Here is a 24236-nt window from a genome sequence, read left to right as displayed (position 1 = left end):
TACATCCCATAGCCAAATAACACAGTAGGCCAACTAATTCTGTCCTTCTGAAATACATTTTCTTTATACCTGCCTAAAACGTATGTATTGTGATGTGGTATATTAAGTGGATTTGTTACTTTTTTTTTTTAAACGTAGATGTTCCAAAGGCTTGCATCAGCGGCTTGCAGCAGGTTGTTTTCATGGAGATGCTAAACGTGTTTTTTAATTAACAGACCATTACCATGAGAACAGCAGTCATTTGCATGACAAACAGCTGACTAAATTTCATGACTGCCACAGTCCTATAGCTGATACAGCTAAATAACTGACTGTGGAGAAAATACAAACTACCTGAAATATAATGGATCTTTTGACAATAAAACTTATTTTGCATCTGTCCTAAAGAAATTGTGGTAACTTAATATGTTGAATCTGTCTTTGGTTGAGTACTTGTGTGTTTGGCTCTGATCATAACTAAAGACAAGGAACTCACAGATTGAACCTATCATGAAAGTGATAGGAATTTCTTATTTATTAAAAAAAAAAATCACTCAAAGCTGGCGTAAAGTTGCAGAATAGCCTGTGAAAAAAAACAACAAAAAAACAGAAAGACATTTAAAAACAAACTTTTACAACATGTTTTTATGCATGACGAAAGCTGGGATAAGGTTGTAGTTACCTTACCTCCAATGAGAGATCATTTCAGATGTCATGATTGCAGATCTGAGGACAACACTGATGTGGTGGTACAACCCAACATAAAAAAAACGTGAAAGAATATATATAATTACTCGTGTATTGACACAGAGCGAAATACATAAAAACCGAAGACAAGAAATGGGGTGATCTTTGACCATATTTTAGTGTCCACATCTCTCCTCTTCCTTTAGTGAACAAACTATAATTTTCTCTCCTGAAGTCCTCTCCAATGTTTCTTCTCTAGTAGTTCATTCAATAATTGGAAACATGATCATTATATCAAATGAATGTCTCCCCCCAGACTTTGCAAAGGTCCAGGAGGAACTTGTCTGTACAGTATGATATTCACTGTAGAATCAATTCACCTTGCTAGGTGTGACCTTAAATAATGACATTTATGGAGGGGACTGTTGCATCTCCTTCTGGCTTACCCCAGCTCTCACACATCCTTGGTGATTAGTGATGTTATATGTACCACAATGTGTAGGCAGCCATAACACAGTGAGTTCAAGGTAAAAGTGTGATTTGCCCACACTGAAGATAACTACTGGAAAGTGCGTCACCCATGAGTCTTTCCCCCCACTATCTCCAGTCCCCTTCCGCCTGTCTCAGGGTTTCCCGTTGACAGAGGTGGTCTTCTTGTTGCGGCCCAGCCAGGAGAGGAGGCTGCGTGGGCGCGGGGGGCGGGCGGGCGTCTGGGCCAGGCGGACCATGCGTGGCGAGCGCCAAACCTTGATGGTGGAGTCGTCGCTGGCGGAGAGCAGCAGCTCCTGGTCGGCCGGGCTGAAGGCCACAGAGTTGACCACATCGTCATGCTGCAGCCGCGCCAGGCAGATGTTGTAGTGGCGGTCCCAGATGTAACCGTGTTTGTCCTCTGCACCACTAGGGGGAGAGCGATAGACCAGTCACTGGTGAATGACTAAAGTAGGTGATTTCTGTGCTCAGTTCAACTTCATAAAACTCATTCTGAACAGGATTATGGTGTTATCAAATTAGAAAATCTGCATATGGTAAGACATGTTCTTCATATAATCCACACAATTTCTCCCTGTTAGTATCGGACACAAACACCCAATATCTTTACACAGACAACTTTTAAAAAGGGATCTGAAATTCTTTATAAAACACAACCATAGCGACCCCATACTGCCTGTAAATGTTAGAGCAGACTTGACATATGTACCTGGCCACAAAGTCTCTGCTGACGTCAAGGAAGATGAAGAAGCACTCGTCGTTGGGCGTGAAGGCTCGGTGGGCCCTCAGGCTCCGCCTCTCCTCCCGCAGGCTTTTCAGGTCAATAACGTGCAGGTCGATCTCCTCGGCAATGGGGGGCGGAGACATGGGGTCAGAGATCACGCAGCCCGCCGGCCACGCCCGACTGTTCACATACAGATACCTGGACAGACGGACAACAGCATGGACATACTTGTTCAAGGTGTACTTGTTCAGCATTAAAAACAAAGTGAGGAAAGCAAGGTGATTTTGTAAGACAAATAGTTACTATGACAGTCATTCAAGGGGTTTCAGGTACACTCCTCCTGCCACATCTTTGCCCCTGTAGCCATGCAACCAAGTTATCCAGCCTCTTCACACTGCTACTCATGACTAACACTCACTCACCTGTGGTCTGGAGACAAGCCCATGCCGATGATGTGGCCGTGAATGTCGATCACATGGTCCAGAGAGTCAAAGAACTCGTCAGTACTGCGCTCCTCCCCCAAAACAGGCCCAGACGTGGTCATCTGGTCAGGCATGATCCGCTTGATGCCGATCTGGTGGGGGGAGTAGGTAAGGCTGCCAGTGGTGAAGAGCAGGTAGGTCTTATCCTCTTCGTCCCCAGGGGCCGAGGAGAGCACGTTGGGGTCTGGGGCCTTGGTGTGGGCTCTAGCCATGAGCCGGGCCCACTTGGTCTCCAGCTCCCTCGCCTCGGGGGCCTCACTGTGACGACCCTGAGGGCACCAGAGGGAGAGGGGAGAAAGGATCAGCGAATACCAAATCAAGATTAGGGATGGGCAGTTAATCGAATATCCAAACAGATGTTAGTATTCGATTACTTGAGTGGGTGGCCATGTTTTTTATATTTATTTTTTGGGCCTATTTTCAAAATGAAAAAGTTATTACAAATGTAATTATCCTTGTGACATTGTTACCTAAAAGGATATACCATGACATTTTAAATACTTAAATGGCTGCATTGGACTTTTTATCTCAAAGTTAAATAATTTCTGGATAACAATTAAATGGGGAAATCAGGAGTTGCTACATCCATTTTTGGACTTATGAATTAATTATACTCATTGATTTTTAAGAGAACATATAAAAACATATAAATGCCTCATGAGCTTAGTTCAACTGTCATTACCCATCAGAACCAAAAATATAAGCTTGTTTTACTCCAATGTTTGTTTACAATTTCTTACAAACTATAGCCTCAAAACATGCGTGACAGACTGACCAGGTGAAAGCTATGATCCCTTATTAAATCCACTTCAAATCAGCGTAGAGGGGAGACGGCTTAAAAATAATTTTTTAACCTACGAGACATGGATTGTGTATGTGTGCCATTCAGAGATTGAATGGGTAAGACAAAAGATTTAAGTCCCTTTGAATGGGGTATGGTAGTACTGTAGGTGCCAGGCACACCAGCTTGAGTGTATCAAGAATGGTCCACCATCCAAAGGACATCCAGCCAACTTGACACAACTGTGGGAAGCATTGGAGTCAACATTGGCGAACATCCCTATGGAACACTTTCGACACCTTGTAAAGTCCATGCACCGACGAATTGAGGTTGTTCTGAGGGCAAAAGGGGATGCAACTCAATATTAATGTTTTGTACACTTAGTGTATATAAAAGACAGTAAATCACATTTGACTGCACTGGGCCTTTAATTTAATAAAACATTTTGGATGTAGTTTTTATAACGTGCGTTGAGCTACTGCTGTGCATTTATATCACGTTCACATGCTATCGGAGTTATCGGAAATTCCTAGTTCCAACTGGGAAGTTTCACTTGAACGACCCTCCAAATCAGAATTATAAGTGGACCGAGTTGCGACGTTTCACCACTGACTTTTTCAACAATTTTTTGTTGTTGTTGACTGCTACAACCTAATCAATATGGATAATGTAGCTAGTTTGACCATATTGTCAATGTAAAGCAAGCTAACTTTATTATTAGAAATGTTACCTAGCTTATCAAGTTTGCTAGAATCTTATTGGTTGAAGAATTGTTCCTGACAAAAAGCATATGAATGAAACAAAGTCACATTTCCGACATCACAACTAGGAAATGTGAAATTCTGACGAGCAGGTGAACGCGGCATTAGCCCCCCTGTCTGCCCTGACATCGGTATGCTATTCTCCCCGTTCCAAATGGCAATTACAGACACAAAACTAACAGAGTTTGCACAAGACCTGAGACAATGCAAAACACTCACCAGGAAAACCTTAACTGAATCAGTTCCATCATGGCAAAAATCTGACTTATCACTAGCGGAGAAAAGCAGCCTGTTCTCTGCCATGTGCATTTGTGTCATTTTGATTGGTCAAGAGAGTCCAGAGCATTTATTTATATTACTTTTTTGTAATTTCAACTATCCGGATAGTCTATTTCGTAGACTTTCCATTTGTTACACGGAAATCCATGTTTTCATACTGGCCTACTCTAATGTAACACACAACCTTTGGGAGTGCTCACCTGTATGACATGCTCCAGCCCAGAGGGGGTGAGCTGAGGGAGGTGGGCTGTTGACAGACCCTGCAGTCTCATCTCCCTCCGGCGCTCTTCGTCATCCTCCTCATCCTCCTCGCTGTCAGTGGTGCCCAGGTCAAAGAGCAGGGGTTGGTGACTCAGGGGCTGGCTCTGAGCCTGGGCCTCATAGTCCAGCAGCAGGTCTGGGGAGTCGTGGCGCCGGCAGTGGGCCACCATCACGGTGCGGATGGTGCTGGCGTTGATGTTCTGGATCTTAAAGAGCCGCTTGACCACGTTGACATTTTCAGACTCCACGTCCTGGGGAGAGAAAGGATCATGCATGAACACACATGGCACAGTGAAATACATACAGGTCATTAGACTGGAAGGAACCTAAGCAAATATACTTAGGGGGCTGATAGCTCTGACTAGGGGAGAGCGAGAGAGAGCTGACATGGACCAAATCTCCAGACAAAGAAACTGATTAATTCATATTAATTCTGTGCGAGACATCCACAATTTGGCTCAGTTTGACCAGTCATACAATGATCCAGTCAAAATGGTCACTATATAAATTGTTCAAGAACTGTTGTCCTCTACCAACCATAACATTTTGACCATGTATGGAACCGACCTGAAAGGCTTTGTTGAGCCAGAGCACAGAGCAGGAGGTCATGTTTCCGATCCAGTGCAGGTTGCCAGAGATGAGGTGGGTCTCATTCAGCCAGCAGCCAAACACATCGTACGGCTTGTTCCTCACACGTGACAGGAGGGTGTAGTTCTCTGTGGAGGAGGACAGGACAAGACACCGTTATGGTTCTCCATGTTATCCACATCGGATAATGATCACTTAAACTCAATCACCGCATGGGCCATACTGAAAAAACAAGAACTAATTTGCGGGCCAGACAGACTATATGTTTGTTTTTACAACTGCAACCCAAACTGGTCATTGTTTTACTATAAAAAATAATAATATGCCCCTTCATAGAATGTCCACTTATGTACATAGGACGTTGTATATAGCATTAACAAATAATAAAAAATATTAAAAAATAGCCTACCGTAAAACTTCCATTAATAGCCCCAGCACTTATTTACTTAAATCACTGAACACAACAGGCGCTTAGAGACAGGCTTTTATTTGAGACAGGCAACCATTTTCTTGATGCACACAGCTTTCCTAATTAGCATAGTTAATTGTTTAATTTCAGCATTTTAAATCAATTTCTTAATTTCCTGCACCAATGTGTCACGCTTATTTTGTCTTAGTATGCCTCTAATTATTCTGTCAAGGAAAGTTTTTTTTCTTCCTTCTCCTCCGACTTTGCCTTTTTGGCCAGTTCTTACTTTTGCCACTAGAGGGCGATCAGACAATTTATACGGGTCTGTACCAGACATGCCATGTCCGCAGTTTTTCGGCCAAATAGGACGATTTTGAAAACGATGTTGCGGGTAAAAATGTACTGCTCGCGGGTTTCGGGTTTTTGTGCTACTTCTAAATTGCATCGCTGCCGCCATGGCATTTGTCATTATTATATTTCACTATGACCTGCTGCTGCTGACTATCAGGCAGTGATGGCTGTTACTGAATGAGTGAACGAGGTGGGGAAGGCCGGAAGGGTGTGTTGAGATCACTGGTTGAGAAAGCGCTGTAGAGTCACGGAGACTGAGCAGCACGCGCGCATGTCGTGACAACTTTTTACCATTTCTAGGTAGGCTATTTAGAGTGTCATTATGGAGACACCTATTTCCAACCCTTTTTTCAGAAAACATTAACGCGGTAGAACTGATATAACAGCGACAAAGCACTAAATGACTTTAGGCTCACTAGAGCGCTTTAGATACATTCGCTCTGTGATGGTTTAAAGTAAACGGCATTTTAAAGTCGCCTTTTCTTATGGAAAACCGTATCAAGCGAAGGGTTTTACGCGTGCTCACTAGTTCTTCGGTCTCGAGAGCTGTGCGAGTGGAAATTTGAAATGAAAGTTATGGAACTCCCTCTTGAGCTTCTGTTATGGGGAATGACATTGATTAAAATGTTGAGAATGAAACATTTGCATCTGTTGGCCATCAAGTAGGCTATTTATTTATATGCCATTGTAGACTACTGTAGCCTACCATTTGATACAATAAATATGTTGAAATTACAATATGCTGGAGTCATTGCAAATCAATTTGTGCCACTTGTGTAGCCTACATGGAGCAGGCAAACGGATTTAATAAATAGTCTATCACTTCAGTTTGTTGTTGTTGTAGGCTTGTGTTATTATGCAGTTATGAAATGGTAATGTTTAATTAAATTGGAAGTTATCCATTGTGATCATGGTGACAGATCTATCGCAAATGTATAATTCTCCACATTTAATGTCAGTTTCGTTGTGGATTTTCCCCTGAAATTAGATGTTGGCCTATAGGCTACCTGCATCTAGCGCAGCAAACCACGGCAAAGCTGAATTGCAATTATAAACCCAGATTTTAGTCAGTAGCCTATGCCTATTGAAATAAATCTAACAAATAGGCCATTTATAATGGTTTGTAGTCTTAACATCTGGCATATGACTGCCAGAAAATAGCCTAGCAAGCGTTCATCCAAGTGATTTCCCCCCCTTCTTTTTCCCCCTCTTGCTCAGAGATTGACATTCTCTGTCCAACTATCATCACTCAAACTCTCCTTTTGGATTTATCTATAGTAATGCACGTGCAAACAGGATTATCAACGTAATTAGAGCAGTAAAAAATAAACGTTTTGTCATACCCGTGTTATACGGTCTGATATACCATGGCTGTCAGCCAATCAGCATTCAGGAATCGAACCACCCAGTTTATATTTATGAATGCTGATTGGCTGACAGCCGTGGTATATCAGACCGTATACCATAGGTATGACAGATCAAATATTAAAGATGCACTATGCAGAAATCACTCCGCCATTTCCTGATTGCAAAAATGCTAATAGTTTGCCTTATTTCAGTTTGTGACATAATCAAGTATAGTGTAAAGAATCATTGCACGACTCTACTAATCCTGTGTCTGTCCTATTGTCCTGTAGTGGTAATTTACCCGTGTGTGAATCCTTTATCAAATAATTTTGACAACCAAGATGACATTCTCTGTAGGCTACAGCAATGACCCGTTGCAACTGAAACTTGGCATCTACATTTAGCCTACAACACATTTCAACTCCTCTATAAGAGGACAGGCTCATTGTAATGGCTGGATGGAATAAATTAAACGGTATCAAACATATGGAAACCACGTTTGACTCCGTTCCATTTATGTCATTACAATGAGCCTGTCCTCCTATAGCTCCTCCCACCAGCCTCCACTGGTTGTAGTAGCTATGTTCTGGCTTGGGTGTGTCAGAGCAAATTTGTAACTTTAAAGACCTGTTTTGCATGTAAAAAGACAGTGTGAGGAAATGTTTGTTGTTAGGGTGAAAATTAAGGTGCGCCTGCGTATGCCATTTAGTGTGCCTGCGTATGTCATTTCTTCACACATCTATGTCCCACACATGACACACCGACATTGTGACTCAACGGCATTTTGTGTCCCAAAACATTTCTAATGAGAGGATAACTTGCGTTTTGAATTAAGTCATTGGCCTTTAACAAAGGAAATTGGGCTTTGTAATGCACATTCCAGAAAAATTACCAATGAAAGCACAAGAGAAAGAGCGAGTAGATGAAGAGAGACAAGGAAGGAGACAAAAGCGAGTGAGAAACAGCAGGAGAGAGTGTGTGTGTGTGTGTGTGTGTGTGTGTCCTACCCAAGCTGATGACAGCGATCTCCCCAGAGGAGGAGTGATGAGAGCCCAGGTAGACTCCAGACACCAGTAGCAGGGTGTCGTCAGCGTTGAACTGGGAGAACTGGGTGTAGCCCCAGTTGAACTGGCGCATGCTGGAGCTGTGCACCATGGTGATGGTGCCATCGGGCCGCTCTGTGTCCCAAAGCTAACCAGCACAGGCAGGAGAGAGGAGGATGTTAGATAATGAGAAAAGCAGTATATTAGGGTTGTTAACGGGATTCATCCTGACATTCGTGATTTATAGTTTTTGATTATTATTAATGTACTTGTTTGACATTTTTACTGCACTGCTAGGAGCTAGTAACAAGCATGTCGCTGCACCCACTATAACAAGTGCTAAACTGTGTACGCGACCAATAAACTATGATTTGAGAAGTTTACAGCTACGATGTGCAAATCTCAACAATTACATTTGTTTCCCCTACATCACATTTTTGGGCACTACAAACTTGAAACTAAGGTCCACAATGGCTCCTGTGCTGTAATATTGACATATAGCTATATTTTAGTTTTTGCATAACAGCAGTCAATGATCCATTTGGGCTATTATGCTAACATTGGCCTTGGGGCAAAAATGTATCCTTGCAACTGTTGTTGTGGAATACAACATATTTATTTGGCTTATCCCTGGCCCTAGGCTAAAGCTATGGTCTTCTCCAGTCATATAATGTGACGGACCTTGACGGTGCAGTCTTTGGAGCAGGAGGAAAAGCGGTGTCCGCGATGGGAGAAGGCCAGGTGGAGGACCTGGTCATGGTGCTCTTTCAGAGTCTGGACCTCCACACAGGGGATACAGTCAAACAGACGCTTGAACTCCCTGTACCATGACAGAGAAGCTAGGGACAGAGATAGGAGGAAGAAGTCAAACATCTATGCAAATTGGCGACGACAGTACTTCAAGCCACTGCACAACAATAAGCAACAGTTAACACGAGAACACAAGATATCAGTGACAATTATCAGTAATAATTCATACCTCAAGTAGGAGCTGGACAAGGGCACTGTGTGCTGGCCTGGCACATTCATTTTTGCAGTACAATACTTTCCTCCTTTATAAGTTGAAAAATGTCCATCCTTTCCTATGATGGAACCATTAATTTGCTGAAATCAACATCATTTCCTGTATTGGTTGGGTTTAAAATGGAATTAACCCAACCCTACTACCTGGTGTTCTATGTGACCTACCAGGGTGTCTGGGCACAGAGCGGGGGATCCTATAGTAGCTGTAGAACAGCTCCCTCCACAGGAACTCATCTTTGGACACTGCCAACCACTGTCTGCAGGCCAGGCCAGCACTCAGCACAGTGTCATGGGGGAGACGCAGGAAGATCTCCAGCACCAAGCTGTCTGGCAGGGCTGGGCCATCATCCATCCTGACATCCTGCATGGGAACAGCACAGGTAAAAGTGTTCTTCTGATACATACTTTAGGTCAAAGTATTGTTATTAGGCTATACTGTAGCACATGCATGACAGCAGCACCCTAAATGTGCAAGACCCTGCCCCACAAAATAACCCTACCTCCCACTCTCTCTCGTTCTATATTAAGTATGACAGTTGAGAGTTTGACAGGAGATCACCACATGCCATGTTTTCCCACTGAGGCCCAACAACCACTTCACTGGACTGGTTGCATGATATCATGAGTTGATTCAATGAAGTGTTATTAACCAGTCATGTTGATAATTAATATTAATATGGAATAATGACAACAATGAATGGGGGCTATATCTATAAATTAGTCATTTCCTGAAGAGCTACTAGCTAACGTTATCTTGCATTCGCAAGTAAAAGAACCCCCTTCCTGTAACGTTAAACGATAGCTAGATACTGTAGCTAACTACATTGCTAACAACATACAGTTATTTTCAACGTAACTAGTTAGTTAGCTAGCGAGGCTAGTTGAGAATTCTCAACTCACGCACGGTACTTCAGTTACATATCGTCCGAGTTCAGAATTATCAGCGATGATGTTAGCTAACTCGCTACATAGGCTAGCTTAAAGGAACAGTCACATTAACACTGACAACACCGTTACTGTTTGTTTCGAAATATGTTAGGAATAATACATATCATAAAAGGTAACGTTACCTAGCCAGCTTAGCTACTGGTCCCGTTACGTCTCGGGATGCAAAACGGTCACCTCACCAGCTAGCTAACGTTAGCGACCTTACGCAAAGCTAACTTAGCTAGCGAATAGCTAATCTAACGTTACAAGCTAGCTGTCATTCGTTCCTAAATGTTACTTTGCCAGTTTGTAACGTTATCCTTCCATTACCACATTATTTCAATATAAACTATTCTGGTTTTATTTCCACATATAAATAAATTCGAACAATAATATAAAACCGTGACCCACCTGCCCTTTGACAATCTGTATGGAGACAAATCAAATGGCCAGCCGAGGATAGCTAGTCAGAAGCGAGAAAAAAAAATGCAACAACAATCTTCTGCCCCCGGCGAGACGTCTGGCCGCCCATTAAAAGAACCAACAAGTCAATTTCAGAACACTCGCTACTTCATAGGAAGGGTAACCCAATCAAATACAGAGCGACAGCCTGCCATTTCCACTCTGTGGACAACGAATCCCATTGTTAGGATGGAGACATACAGTGCCTTTAGAAAGTATTCATAACCCTTGGCTTATTCCACGTTTTGTTGTGTTACAGCCTGAATTCAAAATGGATTAAATATTTTTTTTTTCTCATCCATCTACACACAATACCCCATAATGACAAAGTGAAATCATGTATTTTTTTGTAACGTTTTTGAAATAAATAAATAAATGAAATACAGAAATATTATTTTCATAACTATTCACATCCCTGAGTCAATACATTTTAGAATCACCTTTGGCAGCGTTTACACCTATGAGTTTTTCTGGGTAAGTCTCTAAGAGCTTTTCACACCTGGATCGTACAATATTTGCACATTATTCTTAAAAACAAATGTCAAGCTCTGTGAAGTTGGTTGTTGATCATTGCTTGACAGCCATTTTCAAGCCAATTTAAGTCAACTGTAACTAGGCCCCTCAGGAACATTCAATGTCGTCTTGGTAAGCAACTCCTGTAGATTTGGCCTTGTGTTTTAGGTTTTCGTCCTGCTGAAAGGAGAATTTGTATCCCAGTGTATGTTGGAAAGCAGACTGAACCAGGTTTTCATCTAGGATTTTGTCTGTGCTTTGTTTTATTCTGTTTATTTTTATCCCCAAAAAACTCCCTAGTCCTTGCCGATGACAAGCAGAACCAGAACCATAATAACCATGATGTAGCCACCATCATGCTTGAAAATATGAAGTGTGGTACTCAGTGATGTATTGTGTTGGATTTTCCCCAAACATAATGCTTTGTATTCAGGACATAAAGTTCATTTCTTTGCCTATCTTCTGAAAACATCAGAAACCCTACCGCTTCAAAAAGGGTATACTCCCCCCAAAAATACTAACACTCACAGTTAACAGATTTTGCTGATAGCTACTTTATTGAGGAAAATGTACCTACTATGACTGAGATCGGTGGTTGTTCCACCTAGCTATCTTCATATGAATGCACTAACTAAGTCACTTCGGATAAGAGCGTCCGTTAAATTACAAACATGTAAATGTAGGTAGCTTGTACAGTCCCAAGAGCTAAAGAAAAATGCTCAGAGTGCTCTGAGTGCTCTGTAGCTGTTGGAAGCATGTGCACTGTGCAGACTGCGCTGACAAGCCAATGAGAGAACATTCATCATCACAGATGTCTGCACCAGTAATTATGGATGAATAATGCAGAGGACACTCACTCTGGCTGTCAACAAATTCCTCTGTCAACAAATAGCTACATGGTTTTGCACATTCTATTTCCTGTACCTTGAGTAGGCCCACGTTTTACACACACAACAGATATAGTATACTTTGTTTACTGCTTACTATTGATATTTTTGTGTTTATAAATCTCTGGTTATTTTAATTTAACCTTTATTTATACAGGGAATCCTAATTGAGACCAAGGTATCCTTTTCAACGGTGCTCTGCACAATAGTTCACTAAGGACTAAGCTGTCAATCTCTGGCCTATTCCTCTCTTTGGATTGGTGGATACATCTCGCTATTTTAATACTTTTTTGAATATTCGATGGTGGTGTTGACGTCAACTGCCTGAATTCAATGGAGAGAGATGCTATGCTATGCTTAGCTATGCTACGCTTGTGAAGAAAAAATCTTATTGCAAGAACTGGGAGCTCTTTAAATTTGAGGTGTCCAAATACCTCAGAAAATATGGTAGTAATCTTGCTAAGTCCAGAAGAGCTGAGGAGGAAAAGGTGATCATTAAGATAACTTCCCGGTTCTCAGAGGTCCCCAGCCGGCCTCTCGGGGGAGGAGAAGATGGAACTGATTGAGTTACAAAATAAACTGGATAATATATATAGATTAAAAGCAGACGGAGCCTTTATTAGATCTAGGAAAAAATGGATTGAGGGAGAACAGAATTCATCCTATTTCTTTAGACTTGAGAAATTTCACTCTACAAATAACACTATCCATAAGTTAAACATTGATGGTGTTATTACAGATGACCAAAAATGAATCGTTAAATACTGTAGCAATTTTTACAGGAAATTGTATAGCTCTACATACTGTCAGGAATCCACAGATATGTTTTTTAACTCACTGAATAATGTTCACTCTATCAGTGATATAGAATCTAAACAGTGTGATGAACCCATCAAAGTTGAAGAGATTATAGTCTATCAAACATCTAAAGAACAATAAATCACCAGGTGTTGATGGAATTACATAAGAATTTTACAAATTATTTTCTGAACAAGTAGCTCCCTTCCTATTTGAAGTCTTTTTAGAGAGTATTAAAAACAATGTTCTCCCTCCTACAATGAGTCAGGGGTTAATAACACTGATACATAAGCCTAAAAAAGAAGTTCTGCTCATTGATAACTGGCGTCCAATTTGTCTTCTTAATAATGACTATAAGATTTAGCCTTACTACTTGCAAAAAGAATTAAAGAAGTCCTGGATGCAATCATTGATGAAACACAGTCTGGCTTTATGAGGAACAGCCATATTTCTAACAATATCAGACTAGTATTAGACATACTTGACTACTCAGACCTAATAACTGAGGATAGCTTCATATAATTTTTTTGATTTTTATAAAGCATTTGACACAGTAGAGCATCAGTTCCTCTTTCACTCCCTTGAGAGACTTGGCTTTGGGGATTTTTTCTGTAAGGCTATTAAGACTCTCTATACAAATGGTAACAGCTCTATCAAATTGAAATATGGCACCTCACCTAGATTTGAGTTAAAGAGAGGAATTAGGCAAGGTTGTCCTTAGGCAAGGTTGTCCTATCTCTCCGTACCTGTTTTTATTAAATCACCCCACTTTTTACAAATTCATTCAATAATAGTCCTGAACAAGGTATTTCCTTAGCTGGTAAAGAAATTATTATAAGCCAGCTGGCTGATGATACTGTTGTAACTTTAATGGGTTACAGAGTTAATGTTTAAGTTAATTCATCGAGCTCCATCTAAAGATATTTGTAATTGTATTAGAATTTGTGTGTTGGAGATTGAAAGAACTACATACATATTTTGTACTGGTTAGTATTGAATTAGGCTTTTGACTGCAAGTTCCAGAATGCCTTGCGAGAGGAAGTAGAGAGCGAACGCGCTAGTTAAGTGCAATTGACAGGTGATTATTTTGACTCCTTTGCGCTAGCAACTCATTATTCTGTAGAATCTAAAGTTTGTAAATGTAACGTGAACAAGTATTATTACTAAAAGAAGCTTTCATATCAAACCCGACGTCCCGAGTCATTACTTTGAAGATAGTTATTCTATATTTTGGTGCCATAGAGGTCAGCTGGATTAGTTTTCCCTTCAATATGTGACCATGACTCTGGATTGGTCAAGGACTGGATCTCCGTCACTCTGTTCGCAACAAACTGTTTCCATTTCTGAGCTGAGCTGCAAATCCAATGCAGCACGATCATCGAGTCTGTCCACATTTTGATCTGTTTTTCTTCCACTTTCAGTGTGGTCATCAGGTTGTTTGCTAGTCTCGCTCCAATCACAGCTCCCATGAGCTCCAGGCGTGGCAACGTCATTTTCTTGAGTGGGGCTACCCTGGACATGGATGCGACTAGACTTGTTGTTTCCCTGTCTTGTGATTCACCTTGCAAGTAAGCTACTGCACTGTAAGCCCTTTCACTTGCATCACAGAACACGTGTAGTTTCAGGGTGTGGCTATTCTGTGGCCGCATGTCTGTTCTGTACCACCTTGGTATGGTGAGCTGGTGTAACTGGGGTAGTTCTGAACACCACTGTTGCCATTCTCGTGTCAGATCAGGTGGTAATTCTTTGTCCCAGCTGAGTCCCCTCTCCCACATTTCCTGGAACATGCACTTGATCCTGATGGTGAAGGGGGTCAGGAAACCAAGAGGGTCGAAGATGCGTGCAGATGACTGTAGAACACGTCTCTTTGTGTTTTCCTTTTGCTTTAGAATGCTCAGTAGCGGCCTGAGGTCAAACACAAAGTCATCTGTTTCCGGTCTCCATACTAAACCTTTCAGCACTAATCCTTGTGTTTCTAGCGTCAACGGGTGGTCAGTTGTCGTACTCTCCTCCCATTTTGTTTTCAATTCAGGAGAGTTGGTCATCCACTTGCAGAGGTCCATGCCTGCAATCGACAGCATTCGCTTTGCAGTTGTTGTCACAAGGTAAGCCTCTTCAACATTGCGTGAACTTTTCTCTATGTAGATGAAGTCATCTACATAGAGTGACTCTCTCAGTATCTCTACAACTTCTGGTTGTTCTGTTTCATATTGTTTCAGGTGCTTCCTGATTGTAGCTGCCAGCAAGAATGGACTTGGGGAAGCTCCAAATACCACTCTTTTCATCCTCAGCACACGCAGCTCCTCTTCATTTTCTCCCCTTGGTGGGCCTGTGAGCCATAGAAATCTCACGGCGTCTCTGTCTCTCTCTGCTAGGGATATCTGCAGGAAAGCTTTCTTGATGTCTGCCATGAATGCGATCTCATGTAGTCTGAACTTTATCAGAACGCTGAGCAGATCCGGATTCAGGTTCGGTCCTGTGAGTAGACAGTCATTGAGGGATGGACAGCCATCTTCATGGGACGAGGCATCAAACACCACTCAGTTTTGTCGTCACCTTATCTTCTCGGAGTACTGCATGGTGAGGTAAGTAGTATTTTACGTTGTCTGCGCTTGATGCGTTGTCCTTGGGCACGTCCTCTGCCATATCCTGTTGTAAGTAGTCCTCTACTACTTTATTGTATCTGCCATACAACGTCACATCCTTCTTCAGTCTTTTCTTCAGACCTTCAAACCGTTTCTTGGCGATTCTATAGTTGTCTTGGAGTTCTGGCATTTCTCATTTCCATGGCAACTCCACGTGGTATCGCCCATCTTTGAAGGTGGTTGTTTCCTCGAACCTCTGCAGAGCCTCGTTTTCCTCTGGGTTCTGTGTTTTCTCGCTTATTATACCCAGAGACTCCAGCTCCCAGAATGCATGCAGTTGTTTGGAGACTAGTGTGTCTTCATCAAGTGGGATGAACATGCAGGTTGCCTCGGCGACACTTGACATGAACACAGGTCCCTGCACCGACCATCCAAAGGTGCTCTCTAAAGCAACCAGCGTCTCCGTCAGTCGCTCCACTCTGCCTGATACTATCTGCCAGTAGTAGTCTGCTCCTATCAGGACAGAGAGTTCAGGATCATTGTCATCTCCTGGAAAGTCTGCGAGCTAAATCAATGGCTACAGAGGGACTTATCTTTAAAAGGAAGAGTCCTAATAACCAAGGCTGAAGGTATCTCTAGACTAACATATGGCGCTCTATATTTATATCTTGACAGTAAAATAAGCAAGGAGATAGACCAGATGCTTTTCAACTTTCTGTGGAGAAACCGTACCCATTACATTCGGAAAACTGTTGTAATGAACACTTATGAAAATGGTGAGCTGAATTTTCTGAATTTTACTACCTTAAATAATACTTTTAAGATCAATTGGATAAAACAATTCCTAAGAAGACCCACTTCTATGTGGAATTTTATTCCTCATCATGTCTTCTCTACTTTTGGTGGCCTTAACTTCATGTTGGTTTGCAATTATAATATTGACAGAGAACCAGTGAAACTTTCTGCTTTTCATAGGCAGGTTTTCTTGTCATGGTCCTTAATTTATAAGCAGAATTTTTCTCCACACAGATATTATATATGGAATAATCAGGATATATTGTATAAAAATACTTCTTTGTTTTTAGAGTATTGGTTCCGAAATAATATCCTATTGGTGAGCCAACTGGTAAATGCAGAGGGTCTTTTACTTAGTTATAAGGAAGTCTTATCACTTTACAAGGTCCCTATAACACTTACAGATTTTGCAATTGTTTTAGATGCCATTCCCTCAGGTGTTGCTTTATTATTCAGGGACGTGTCAAGACCTGACCCTCAGAGCCTACCTTCCGTTGACCCTATTGACTTATCAGTAGGATAGATTTGATTATTTTTTGGTCCATTCAACAACCCGAGCGATACGAACCTTGTTTCAGCAGGATGTATCTATACCTTATGTCATGCCTTATTGGAATGGATTTATTGATATCTGTTGGGGAAAAGTTTGGATGTTGCCACACATACCTACTTCTTAACAAAATGAAGTTTCCTTTAAAATTACTCATAAAGATTATCCTGCCAACCACTATATGAAGAAGTTTAAGGAAAACATCAACTCTAATTACTCCTTTTGTAATGACCACCCGGAAACAGTGTTGCATCTTTTTTGGCGTTGTATTCATGTAAGAAAACTGTGGCAAGACATCAATAAATTTATAATTTAACACATTTATGAAGATCTTACACTATTGTGGAGAGATGTACTGCTTGGATTCTTTACCTACGATAGAAATAAGATGAATTTTTTTTATGTAATTCATTTCATTATTCTTTTGGCCAAGTTTCATATTCACAAATGTAAATTTACAAACAAAACACCACATTTTCTTATCTTTCAAAAATAAATGTAACTGTATTTTAAGACAATTAAATACTCTAACAAAAAAGCTGTTAGAATAATAAGTGTATGTATGTCCCTTAAGGTCCTTGTGTAATGTGATATTGTACCCCCCAACCCTGCCCCCCACCCAATTGTCCTTTGTATATTATTTATATGTACACTCGTGTTCCCACATGTACTTCCTGTATTGATTTGTTGTTAATAAAAATAAAATAAAAAGATACTCTGCTACTATATGCATAGCCATCTTGAGATGTGTAGTGGTTTTTTTCTCTCAAAGTTGCCGGGATGTCACGTGTCCTACTTATATCAGTACACCCATAACCTAAGCATTATGAAACTTATATTTGATCAAATAAACATCACGTAGCAAATAAGCTATTACTTTTTTGTTTTTGACCAAATTCGACACTCTTATCGACCTCCACACAAAAACTCCTCGCTTGGTGACCGAAAAGAACATCGCCACCTGCTGGCGAAGACAGTTTTTTGGCCAAATTATCCCTCCGCTTCGCCTCTTCCTCTCTGGGATGAGCGGGAGCAACGGAACTTCCATAGGGGTGTTAAAACCTGTTGAGGATAGAGGGCGCTATTTTCACTTTGGGGAAAAATCGTGCCCAATTTAAACGGCCTTGTACTCTATTCTTGCTCGTACAATATGCATATTATTATTACTATTGGATAGAAAACACTCAAGTTTCTAAAACCGTTTGAATTATATCTGTGAGTAAAACAGAACTCATTTTGCAGCAAACTTCCTGTCAGAAAGTGAAAAATCAGAATTTTTTTGGGAGTTTTGGCGTGTTCCGTTCTCTGCGTTTGGTGACGATGGACAGCTTCCCGCCACTTGGCAAGTTTTGGTTGCTAAATCAACAGACGAAGAGGACATTCTAAATCCAAACAACGATTGTTCTGGACAAAGGACCCCTTGTACAAGATTCTGATGGAAGCTCACCAAAAGTAGGACCCATTTATGATGTTATTTCGTATTTCTGTCAAATGTTTACTAATAGTTTCCGCCCAGATTTTGGGCGCTCTCTCGCTATAACGTAAGCTGTATGTCGTACTAAAGTTATTTTTAGAATTCTAACACGGCGATTGCATTAAGAACTAGTGTATCTATCATTTCCTGTACAACATGTATTTTTTAGTAAAGTTTATGAATAGTTATTTGGTCAGGTACGCACATAAATTGGATAAATAATAACCCGCGACTCCGATGGCAGAAGGATGAAACTCGAGAAACGCTTTGAAATTGATACCATTGTGTAAAATAAATCGAAATATTACATATGAGTTCCCTGGAGTGCACACACAAAAAACATGACTTAGGATAATAAATAAACGGAGATATGTTTTTGCAAAATAATCCCTCAAATATGTTGTACAGTTTAATCGAGAATCATATTTAATTGGCTCTGTAATTATTAAACCATACTTGCATGTTATGAAATGTATTCTCATAAATAATAAGGTGAACAGTAGGACAAATTACGTTTAAACTGATGCTGTTTTCGATGCTCCAGTCGGGAAGATACGAGTGCAGTTTCATATATTGTTGTCACGATTTAGATGCACTATTGTAAAGTGGCTGTTCCACTGGATGTCATAAGGTGAATGCACCAATTTGTAAGTCGCTCTGGATAAGAGCGTCTGCTAAATGACTTAAATGTAAATGTCACATGTTCGTTGCGCAGAACTGTCAATGTGATAATGGCCCTGTTATTGTCAGTTACACTCAGGGTAATTACCACACCTGGAGGTGTTACGCAATTGGGTAGCTTTGACAATCGAATGGGTGGGTATAGAAAGGTATGCAATTACAATGCGTAATGACGCACAATGGCCGCATTAGCACGGTTAAAAGATTTGGCGAATGGAAGATTTACTGGCCAATGATGAGTGGTTTATGAGCCTGTTCCAATTACCAAGAGCTGTTCTCTTGGATCTCTGTGCTGTACTGGGCCCAATTTTACAGAGAAGCACCCATGTAACAGTATAGCTTCCGTCCCTCTCCTCACCCCAACCTGGGCTCGAACCATGGACCCTCTGCAACTACTTCAAGGTCTCAGAGCGAGTGACGTCACCAATTGAAACACTGTTGGCGCGCACCCCGCTAACTAAATAGCCATTTCACATCGGTTACACCCGCAGAAACCAAGCCGTGCCTGTCCCACTTCAACTCCTTGGCAACCTCGTTAATAGCGTCGATGGTGTCTCTCTGCGTTTGCAGGACTGCATCTGTGAGGACACTACCGGAGGGAGGGTGGAGGGTTGTGACGCACGAGGTGCAGGGGAGACACCAGGGCTGGGCGTACTCAGCTGCAGCACCACCGACCCCGCAGGGACTAAAAACAATAGTCACAATTGTTTGTGTAAATAAAATGTTTAAACAACTTGAATGCATTTGGTTTACTCTTTTCAAACGAGGGAATACTAATTACATACCTGGATCATCCGGTGCGTCCTGTATGTCGTGTCCTCCTCCGTCACTACTCCACTCAGGTGGGATTCCCCTATAATACTGGCAAATCGCCCATCAAGGGGGTTGAGCTCCGGTGTCCCCTTTCCCCCGCTCGTGGCACAATCACTTTGTCTGTGTAAGGCTATGTGCCTTTTGGCCTTTATGTCGGACCACGTATTTTTTACCTTCTGAGCCAGCAGCATTCACAGCGTCCGCCACTAATGCATTTTTAGCATTTGTAATGCTCACACTGTGTCCAATAAACAATATATTTTTTTGCTTCAGCCTCCCCTACAAGAACTTCAATTTCACATTGTGTGACATTGCTTTTTTGGCCTTTCTGTCGGGATTTGCCGTCATGCAGTCAGTATGGCTGAATATTAATTAGGGGCGTTTCACTGACTATTTATAGGCAACTATGAGCGTTAAAAGGGTGGGACAAGACGCTCGCTCACGTGCCCAAATTTCGAGTTGATTGTGATTTATAAAGGGAAACCGGCGTGGGACATGCGTGCGCACTGTGTTATAAATAATAATATTTTTGTGCGTAAGCACTTTCTGTGTTTCGTCCGTACGCCATCTTTTGAGTGAATCTTCCACACAGTTTTATAAATGAGGCCCCAGAGGTGGCAGACCAGAGTACTCGGGTCGGGGTGTAAACAGTCTATAACCCATACAGTCTATGACAGAAACTATCTTCTGAAGCCAAGCCATGTTGTGACTCAGCGGTAAGAAAATTACGATTATACAGCTACAGCAAATAAGTGTAATATACCATAGTTTGGTTTACTCAATATTTAACCAAAATAAGAATTGTATGCACTATTAAATGAATGCAATAATTTAACAGTCTAAAGAGTCATTCCTTTTCATGCTCATTAAAACAAGACACCTATAAGAGAATGGTTTGTATTTTTTTTCTCCATTGGCCAAGGAGTTACAACCTGAAACGTGATCGGAGTGGTATCTTACCAGGCTAGACAAACTTGCAGGATTGTGTTAATAATCTGAACTGTGATCTACTGTAAAGGTCTACTACACAATTTAGTGTATGAAAATGTAGACGGGGCGATTATAGATGACAAATAGAGCTTTGAATTTCACTGGATGCAAAATAAACATATTTGCTCTCCTAGCGAAGGGCCCTAGTATATATGTTATAATAATGTCAAACATAGAAGGATGAGCTTAAAACATTCTGTGTCCAAGAATGCCAAGGTAGCCTGTCTAAATTACTATTGCCCCATAGCACTCACATCTGTAGCCATGAAATGCTTTGAATGGCTCACATCAACACCATCATCCCAGACAACCTGGACCCATTCCAATTCTAATACCGCCCCAACAGTTACACAGCTTTCTCTGCCCTTAATCTTGTTCTGAACACCTCCAAAACAAAGGTCATGTGGTTTGGTAAGAAGAATACCCCTCTCCCCACCGGTGTAATTACTACCTCTGAAGGTTTAGAGCTTGAAGTAGTCACCTCATACAAGTACCTGGGAGTATGGCTAGACGGTACACTGTCCTTCTCTCAGCACATATCAAAGCTGCAGGCTAAGGTTAATTCTAGACTTGGTTTCCTCTATTGTAATCGCTCCTCTTTCACCACGGCTGCGAAATTAACCTTGATTCAGTTGACCATCCTACCCATATTTGATTTAACCTTTATTTAACTAGGCAAGTCAGTTAACTTCTTATGGCTGCAGGGGCAGTATTGAGTAGCTTGGATGAAAGGTGCCCAGAGTAAACGGCCTGCTCCTCAGTCTCATTTACTAATATATGCATATTATTATTAGTATTGGATAGAAAACACTCTGAAGTTTCTAAAACTGTTTGAATTATGTCTGTGAGTATAACAGAACTCATATGGCAGGCAAAAACCTGAGAAAAAATCCAAACAGGAAGTGGAAATTCTGAGGCTGGTCGATGTTAAACTCATCGCCTATTCAATTCCCTGCAATATATGGATCTGTTTGCACTTCCTACGCCTTCCACTAGATGTCAACAGTCAGTAGAATGTTGAATGAAGTTTATACTGTGTTGTGGGGCCGGATGAGAGGGGAATGAGTCAGTGGTCTGGCAGATTGCCAGTTCCTGGTCATGCGCATTCCTCATGATATCGCCTTGCGTTCCATAACTTCTACAGACAGAAGGAATGCTCCGGTTGGAACGTTATTGGATATATATGATAAGAACAAATTGTTATTTACAATGACGGCATACCCCAGCCAAACCCGGACGACGCTGGGCCAATTGCGCACCGCCCTATGGGACTCCCAATCACAGTCGGTTGTGATACAGCCTGGATTCGAACCAGGGTGTCTGTAGTGACGCCTCAAGCACTGAGATGCAGTGCCTTAGACCGCTGCACCACTTGGGAGCCCAATTTTGGAGATGTAATTTATAGATCGGCAGGTAAGGGTGCTCTCGAACGGCTAGATGTTCTTTACCATTCGGCCATCAGATTTGCCCCCAACCCATCGCAAGACCCATTGGTTGATGCTTATTTATAAAACCCTCTTAGGCCTCACTTCCCCCTATCTGAGATATCTACTGCAGCCCTCATCCTCCATATACAACACCCGTTCTGCCAGTCACATTCTGTTAAAACTTCTTGACACACAGATCCCTTTAGCGGGATCATTTTCGTAAACAACCGCTGAATTGCAGAGCACCAAATTAAAAATAAAAAAGCAAAAAATATTTATATTAATGAAATCACAAGTGCAATATCGCAAAACACAGCTTAGCTTGTTGTTAATTCACCTGTCGTGTCAGATTTTGAAAATATACTTTACAGCGAAAGCAATCCAAGCGTTTGTGTGAGTTTATCGATCACTAGACAAAACTTTAAGAACACCTAGCAGCAATGTATATTGGTCACGAAAGCCAGAAAAGCAATAAAATGAATCACTTACCTTTGATGATCTTCGGATGTTTGCACTCACGAGACTCCCAGTTACACAAATGTTCCTTTTGTTCGCTAAAAATTATTTTTATATTAAAAAACCTCCATTTGTTTGGCGCGTTATGTTCAGTATTCCACAGCCTTAGGCAGGTCATCAAGGCCTGAGAAATAGGCAGCTTACATTGGGAACGTTATTTTTCCAAACATAAAAATTCTGCCCCCTAGCTTCAAGAGGTCCCCACACATCTGTCTGGGTTGCTCCTCTTTTCAGTTCGCTGCAGCTCCCAAAGCACACATCTGCCTGGGTTGCTCCTCTTTTCAGTTCGCTGCAGCTAGCGACTGGAACGAGCTGCAACAAACACTCAAACTGGACAGTTTTATCTCAAACTCTTCATTCAAAAACTCAGTCATGGACACTCTGACAGTTGTGGCTGCTTCACGTGATGTATTGTCGTCTCTACCTTCTCACCCTTTGTGCTGTTGTCTTTGCCCAATAAGGTTTGTACCATGTTGTGCTGCTGCCATGCTGTGTACCCGCAAAACACCAGTCTCAACGTCAACAGTGAAGAGGCGACTCCGGGATGCTGGCCTTCTAGGCAGAGTTGCAAAGAAAAAGCCATATCTCAGATCATCCAATAAAAATAAAAGATTAATGGGCAAAAGAACACAGACACTGGACAGAGTGCCTAGAAGGCCAGCATCCCAGAGTCGCCTCTTTACTGTTGACGTTGAGACTGGTGTTTTGCGGGTACTATTTAATGAAGCTGCCAGTTGAGGGCTTGTGAGGCATCTGTTTCTCAAACTAGACACTAATGTACTTGTCCTCTTGCTCAGTTGTGCACCGGGGCCTCCCACTCTTTCTATTCTGGTTAGAGACAGCTTGCACTGTTCTGTGAAGGGAGTAGTACACAGCGTTGTACGAGATCTTCAATTTCTTGGCAATTTCTCGCATGGAATAGCCTTCATTTCTCAGAACAAGAATAGACTGACGAGTTTCAGAAGAGAGTTCTTTGTTTCTGGCCATTTTGAGCCTGTAATCAAACCCACAAATGCTGATGCTCCAAATACTCAACTAGTCTAAAGAAGGACAGTTTTATTGCTTCTTTAATCAGAACAACATTTTTCAGCTGTGCTAACATAATTGCAAAAGGGTTTTCTAATGATCAGTAAGCCTTTTAAAATGATAAACTTGGATTAGCTAACACAACATGCCATTGGAACACAGGAGTGATGGTTGCTGATAATGAGCCCCTGTACACCTATGTAGATATTCCATAAAAATATTCTTCCATTTCCAGCTACAATAGTAATTTACAACATTAACAATGTCTACACTGTATTTCTGATCAATTTGATGTTATTTTAATGGACAAAAAAAATGTGCTTTTCTTTCAATAACAAGGACATTTTTAAGTGACCCCAAACTTTTGAATGGTAGTGTATATATTTTTAAAGATGACGCAATCTCTATATTACACTCCACACTGCCCTTTCCCACCTGAACAAAAGGAACACCTATGTGAGAATGCTATTCGTTGACTGTAGCTCAGCGTTCACCACCATAGTGCCCTCCAAGCGCATCACTATTGCTAAGGACCCTGGGACTGAACACATCCCTCTAACTGGATCCTAGACTTCCTGACGGGCCGAC

At 41.5% G+C, this 24236-nt stretch overlaps 1 protein-coding gene and 1 long non-coding RNA gene across 3 annotated transcripts; both read right to left on the bottom strand.

Annotated features, from left to right (window-relative positions):
- Positions 1–478: 478 nt before the first annotated feature.
- On the bottom strand, positions 479–10676 carry LOC139552257 (F-box/WD repeat-containing protein 5-like). 2 transcript variants are annotated; one of them, XM_071363800.1, is made up of 9 exons: positions 10543–10676; positions 9370–9565; positions 8863–9020; positions 8146–8329; positions 5011–5159; positions 4383–4694; positions 2302–2630; positions 1865–2077; positions 479–1563 (listed from the first exon to the last, which is right to left on the bottom strand). In XM_071363800.1, exons 2-9 carry the CDS (start codon positions 9554–9556, stop codon positions 1290–1292), a joined length of 1806 nt encoding a protein of 601 aa, XP_071219901.1. In that variant the 5' UTR covers positions 9557–9565; positions 10543–10676; the 3' UTR covers positions 479–1289. The 2 variants fall into 2 exon arrangements, with proteins under 2 accessions (XP_071219901.1, XP_071219902.1); XM_071363801.1 differs by lacking the exon at positions 10543–10676 and adding an exon at positions 10275–10390.
- Positions 10677–18594: 7918 nt separating this feature from the next.
- LOC139552263 (uncharacterized) lies at positions 18595–19782 on the bottom strand. The gene is made up of 2 exons (XR_011670404.1): positions 19662–19782; positions 18595–19561 (listed from the first exon to the last, which is right to left on the bottom strand). It is a non-coding gene; the product is annotated as an uncharacterized lncRNA (long non-coding RNA).
- Between the last annotated feature and the right edge of the window lie 4454 nt (positions 19783–24236).

Source organism: Salvelinus alpinus, chromosome 24 (genome assembly GCF_045679555.1).
Source record: "Salvelinus alpinus chromosome 24, SLU_Salpinus.1, whole genome shotgun sequence".
Lineage (NCBI taxonomy): Eukaryota > Metazoa > Chordata > Actinopteri > Salmoniformes > Salmonidae > Salvelinus > Salvelinus alpinus.
Note: the sequence above shows the minus strand (reverse complement) of the source record. Positions and strands in the feature narration are given on the sequence as shown.